Source organism: Xiphophorus hellerii, unplaced genomic scaffold (genome assembly GCF_003331165.1).
Source record: "Xiphophorus hellerii strain 12219 unplaced genomic scaffold, Xiphophorus_hellerii-4.1 PGA_scaffold_46__1_contigs__length_70685, whole genome shotgun sequence".
Classification (NCBI taxonomy): domain Eukaryota; kingdom Metazoa; phylum Chordata; class Actinopteri; order Cyprinodontiformes; family Poeciliidae; genus Xiphophorus; species Xiphophorus hellerii.
The window spans coordinates 1-5921 of NW_022587621.1; the positions used below are offsets into that span (position 1 = coordinate 1).

Below are 5921 nucleotides of genomic sequence, written 5' to 3' on the forward strand. Positions count from 1 at the left end.
CCTTTTTCGGCTTCTTCCAGCATTTTAAGCCGTTGTTTCCCCCGGATCTTCTCTCTGGTTCTCTGGATCTCCGAGGCAGCAACGCTGTGGGCTCTGGCCGGTCCGGTGAGTGAGTCTCCTCCTCGGTCCTTCTGGATGGGCCTGGTGCCTCTCTGGCTCGGCTCGGTTCGGAGCCCAGATCAGATTACCAGAGGTGGTGCGGGCCGGTCCGCGGGCCCCGTTGGCCGGGACTGGAACCTGGAAACCCCCCCCTGTCCCACCACCACCACCACACAATGAAGAGACATGACACATCCTGGTGCATTATTCAAAGTTTATTGTGAACTTTCTGCAGCTTCTTCTCCCATGCACTGGGCAAATCTGCGCCTCATCTCCGCCATTTGGCCGACATCCAGCTGCATCGCATAGAATCGGTCGGCCGTGCGGGTGTCGTGGCACATGACCCGGGCCATCTGCGTCCGGACATCACTGGAGTGGGTGTTCCTGCACTGTGAGGGGAGAGAGAGAGAGTCAGAGGGGGCAGGCAGGCAGGCGGCAGGCAGGCAGGCAGGCAGGCAGGCAGGCAGGGGTCGGATGGCGGTTATGCTGCTTTCCTGGATAACTTACCATCGTTGCCACCGCGGTCCTGATGTCGGTAAGCGAGGGTCTCCCTGGCAGCAGCATCGCTGCCCACGCGTTCCTGGCGAACGCAGTGATGGTGTTCACGTGCTGATGGTTGGTATTGAAGAAGACCAGATCGCACTGCGGACGTAGCCGAGCCCGGATCTCCATCCACCGCTGGATCCAGCCCAGTTCCTCGTGGGTGAGAAAGACCTGAGCACATCCAAACACCCGGGCAGTCTTATGGTTCTTTACCTGAAGAAGGGCAGAGAAATGTTAAATGGCTGGCTGGCTGGCTGGCTGGCTGGCTGGAGCCTGGATGTATGGAGCCTGGATGGATGGATGGATGGATGGATGGATGGATGGATGCAGCAGCCTGGCTGCTCCATCCATCCATCCATCCATCCATCCAGCCATCCATCCAGCCATCCATCCATCCAGGCTCCAGCCAGCCAGCCAGCCAGCCAGCCAGCCAGGCTAGTGTTAGTGAGTGGGTGCAGACTTACATTGAGTACGACCCCCGGAGAGGAAGAGACGGCCCCGCTCGCGGCCTCCAGGACCTCTTCGGTGGTAAGGTTGGTCATCACTCCGGCTCGATGGCCGTAGAGAGAAATAAGGTAAAGGCCGAAGAACCCGAACAGCAGGTGCCTCAGTCCCACGTCGTGCTTCTTTTGCGAGCAGCTCAGCAAGAGTTTGGGGATCCAGCCCCGACACTTTGCGATGCATCTGCGGAGAATTTCGGGCGTTACGGAGCGCTGTAGCTTCTCGGACTTGACCTTGATCTGCCGAAGCACCACCTTCGTTCCGATTTGGCACGTAGCCGACCTCAGAGCTCTCATCACGGACACGAGCTGCCGCTTGGACAGCCTGGAGCTTCTCGGAGGCGTCTCCATGAAGTATACGTGGAATTGGGTTGTGTTTACCAGGTAGACCTTAACGGTAGTTACGGCCTTCCGCTCCCGCTCGGTGAGTTCGGCGGGCCAGGCCATTATGCGTCCGGCGTCATCCAAGAAGCGCCAGGAGCCCAGCTCGGTCTTATCACGGCTCATGTAGCTGAGGAATGCAACAATTCGACCCATCTTTGACTTAACATTTTCAGCATGCTTTCGCGAGCGTACTGCCCCGGCCAGGTGCCGGCCGTACTCTTCTAGGTAGCCACGGATGACTGCAGGAAATGTACTCAGCCTACCCACCGTGCTCGAGGACGGGGCCTGCGGTTCTTCGTCCTCGACCTCCGGCACTCCGGTCGTCGTCGTCGCCGCCGAGTCCGCGGATGGCACGTCGTCGTCGTCGTCGTCGTCGCCGCCGGGAAGAAGACATGGCTCCGGCCGCTGTGTGGAGTCCGCCGCCGAGGTGGAACGTGGAGGGCTGGCGCTCGGTCCCTGCGAGGGAAGGGGAGAAGCAGGGGGGGGTGCGGCGGCGGCGGCGGCGTCGGCGGCTTCGCTGCCCCGTGAACCCTCCAGGTCCAACCTGGTGGCTAAAGGCGGGTCGGGACCCGAGGCCCGAAGTTCTCTCACCTGCCGCAGCGTTTTGCGCCACTGGAGCTTCCTCAAAAGGCGCTTCTTCTCCTTGGCACCCAGGTCACGGTGAGCGTCTTGGAGGTGCTGCGCCACCCTTGACCCGCCGTACGAGCAGCCGCCGACGGGGCACTTCATGCCGCGAACGCTCACTCGCCCTCTGGCAAACGCCAGCAGGATCCTTCGCTCCAGGGCGTTCCTGACGCTGTGAACGTCATCCAAGTGGCGTCGCAGGCGCCAAGACGGCCGGTGACATACAGGGCAGCGATTCTTAAACTTAGAAGGCGTCATCTTCACTCCGCGAGAGTCAGATAGCGAATAAGGGGGGGGCACATCCGCACATCCGGCTATATGTGCAGGCGGGTGGGCGTGCTTCCCCGATCAAGCCTAATTGGCGACACCTGGCCTCGTTCGACCCCGAAATCGGGGCCGGATCCCCGGGCGTGCTTCCCTCTAATCAAGCCCTAATTGGCGACACCTGCTCCCAATTCGGGGGGCGTCCAATCAGGGGAAGCTCCTGAGATTGGCTTCCAGTTAAGCCTAATTGGCAACACCTGGGCCTCGTTCGAACCCCGAAATCGGGGCCGGATCCCCGGGTAAACGCGTCCCGATAGCCGCGCGGCGATTCCCGGAGGGCGGGAGGCCATGTTACGACTCTAAGACGGGTTAGGGAAAAGGCGGGTTAGGGAGCCCCGTCCTGCGGGCGAACGTCCGGCGGGGGGGGGGACGGGGGGGACCAGGACCACCACCACCACCACCACCACCACCACCTGCTTCTCTTTGCCCTACCAGGGGCACGACCCGTCCGGGGCCGTGCGTGTCGGTGGGTGTAATCCGTGCTTAAGTGTGGGATGCCGCGGTTCGAAGGGAGCTCCAGCCAGCCTGGACCCCGCGGTTCGAAGGGAGCTCCAGCCAGCCTGGACCCCGCGGTTCGGAGGGAGCTCCAGCCAGCCTGGACCCCGCGGTTCGAGGGAGCTCCAGCCAGCCTGGACCCCGCGGTTCGGAGGGGAGCAGGAGGAGGGAGCTCCAGCCTGGATGGGTCTTAGCAGGGCCGGGGCAAAGTCAGGCTACAGCCCGCCTCGGGGGGCCCCGACGTCCCGCTAGGGTGATTTTTGACTTCCGTAAAATGTTTAAAAATGCATTCCTCCGGGGAAGCCGGTATGTTGCCGGAAAGGCCAGAGTCGGAGAATAAAACGGCGTGTGGTTCTCTGGTTCCTGGGACGCCCGCAGGCGGAATTAAAATCAAAAACCCAAACCTGGTCCAAGGGTTAGGGTAGGCACTTTCCCGGCACCAGCGGCCTCGAGAGTAGGATCAATAGGCCCGGGAGAATGCCCGATCACGCCTGTATCACTCCCATCATCCTGGGATATAAGTTGAATTTTCGGACTTCCAGAGAGGGCCCATGCAGCAGCCGGCCGTGTCCGCAGCGGCTCACTGTCCTCGGCCTAGGTGCCCGGAGGCCCCGGTGATTTTTCCCACTTCCATAAAATTTTTTTAAAAATGCATTTCCCCGGGGAAAGCCGCATATTGCCGGAAAGGCCAGAGTCCGGAGAACACTCTGGTGTGGTTCTCTGGTTCCTGGGACGCCCGCAGGCGGAATTAAAAATCAAAAAACCCAAACCCTGGTCCAAGGGTTAGGGTAGGCACTTTCCGGGCACCAGCGGCCTCGAGAGTAGGAAATAGGCCCGGGAGAATGCCCCGATCACGCCTGTATCCCACTCCCATCATCCTGGGACAAAGTTGAATTTTCGGACTTCCAGAGAGGGCCCATGCAGCAAGCCGGCGGTATCCGCAGCGGCTCACTGTCCTCGGCCTCGGCGCCCGGAGGGCCCCGGTGATTTTTCCCACTTCCATAAATTTTTTAAAAATGCATTTCCCCGGGGAAAGCCGCATATTGCCGGAAAGGCCAGAGTCCGGAGAAACACTCTGGTGTGGTTCTCTGGTTCCTGGGACGCCCGCAGGCGGAATTAAAAATCAAAAACCCAAAACCCTGGTCCAAGGGTTAGGGTAGGCACTTTTCCCGGGCACCAGCGGCCTCGAAAGTAGGATCAATAGGCCGGGAGAATGCCCCGATCACGCCTGTATCACTCTCATCATCCTGGGACAAAGTTGAATTTTCGGACTTCCAGAGAGGGCCCATGAAGCAGCCGGCGGTGTCGAGCGGCTCACTGTCCTCGGCTCGGCGCCCGGAGGACCGGTTGTGATTTTTCCACTTCCATAAAATTTTTTAAAAATGCATTTCCCCGGGGAAGCCGCATATTGCCGGAAAGGCCAGAGTCCAGAGAACACTCTGGTGGTCGAATCGTCTTAAGTCGTTCACAGAAGCCGAGATAACCGTTCAAAGTTTGTCCAAGCATTGCCGCCCGTGTGTGAAAAAAAAATCGACCCTTCACCCCGGCTCCGTCGATAGGTAGGATTTCAGACCTTACGGAGAAAAACCACCGGCGGGATATAGGAGCGAGTTCGGAAAGAGGGCTTGGAGCGGAAAAAGCAAAGTTTTTCGATCCAGGCCGGTTCTAGGGGTCTACTGGAGCGGAGGGTAAGGCGGATTTAGGCCCTTTTTCGGCTTTTTTCCAGCATTTTAAGCCTTTTCCAGATTTTGTCTCCGGTTCTCTGGAAGTCTGGGGCGGTAAGGCAGCGGGCTCCGGCCGGTCCGGGTGTCTCCTCGGTCCTTCTGAAGGGCCTGGGGCATCTCCGGCTCGGTTCTGAGCTTGGAAGCGTGAAAGCTAGTCGAAGGCGGGCAGGGCAAAGGCTGCAGACAGTGCTCTGTGGACGGCTTGGAGCTGTCGAGGTGCTGGCTGGAGCTCTGAGCCCTGGCTGTGGCTCCGGTCGGTCCGGGTGGTGTCTCCTCGGTCCTTCTGAAGGGCCTGGGGCATCTCCGGCTCGGTTGTGAGCTGCGTGAAAGCTCGGTCGAAGGCGGGCAGGCAAAGGCTGCAGACAGTGCTCTGTGGACGGCTTGGAGCTGTCCGAGGTGCTGCTGGCTGGAGCTCTGAGCCCTGGCTGTGGGCTCCGGTCGTCCGGTGTGTCTCCTCGGTCCTTCTGAAGGGCTGGGGCATCTCCGGCTCGGTTGTGAGCTGCGTGAAAGCTCGGTCGAAGGCGGGCAGGGCAAAGGCTGCAGACAGTGCTGTGGACGGCTTGGAGCTGTCCGAGGTGCTGCTGTGGAGCTCTGAGCCCTGGCTGTGGGCCCGGTCGGTCCGGTGTGTCTCCTCGGTCCTTCTGAAGGCCTGGGGCATCTCCGGCTCGGTTGTGAGCTGCGTGAAAGCTCGGTCGAAGGCGGGCAGGGCAAAGGCTGCAGACAGTGCTCTGTGGACGGCTTGGAGCTGTCCGAGGTGCTGGCTGGAGCTCTGAGCCCTGGCTGTGGTGCGCACGGCCCCCTTGGTTCCATCACAGCTGCCCTCGGGGAGCTGAGGTGTTCCCTGGAGGTGGTACGCCCGGCTTTGGTTGCGGTGAAGCCCCTGTCCCCGGTGCGCAGGCCCCTTGGTTCCATCACAGCTGCCCTCGGGCAGCTGAGGTGTTCCCTGGAGGTGGTACGCCGGCTTGGTTGCGGTGAAGCCCCGGTCCCCGGTGCGCACGGCCCCTTGGTTCCATCACAGCTGCCCTCGGGCAGCTGAGGTGTTCCTGGAGGTGGTACGCCCGGTTGGTTGGTGTGATTGAAGCCCCGGTCCCCGGTGCGCACGGCCCCCTTGGTTCCATCACAGCTGCCCTCGGGCAGCTGAGGTGTTTCCTGGAGGTGGTACGCCCGGCTTTGGTTGCGGTGAAGCCCCGGCCCCGGTGCGCACGGCCCCCTTGGTTCCATCACAGCT

The 5921-nt window shown here is 61.1% G+C and overlaps 1 protein-coding gene across 1 annotated transcript; it reads right to left on the minus strand.

The window, feature by feature from the left end:
* Positions 1 to 299: 299 nt before the first annotated feature.
* On the minus strand, positions 300 to 2408 carry LOC116716410 (uncharacterized). The gene is made up of 3 exons (XM_032557250.1): positions 1107 to 2408; positions 607 to 855; positions 300 to 488 (listed from the first exon to the last, which is right to left on the minus strand). The coding sequence occupies exons 1-3, from the start codon at positions 2406 to 2408 to the stop codon at positions 315 to 317; spliced, it is 1725 nt and encodes a 574-aa protein (XP_032413141.1). The 3' UTR covers positions 300 to 314.
* Between the last annotated feature and the right edge of the window lie 3513 nt (positions 2409 to 5921).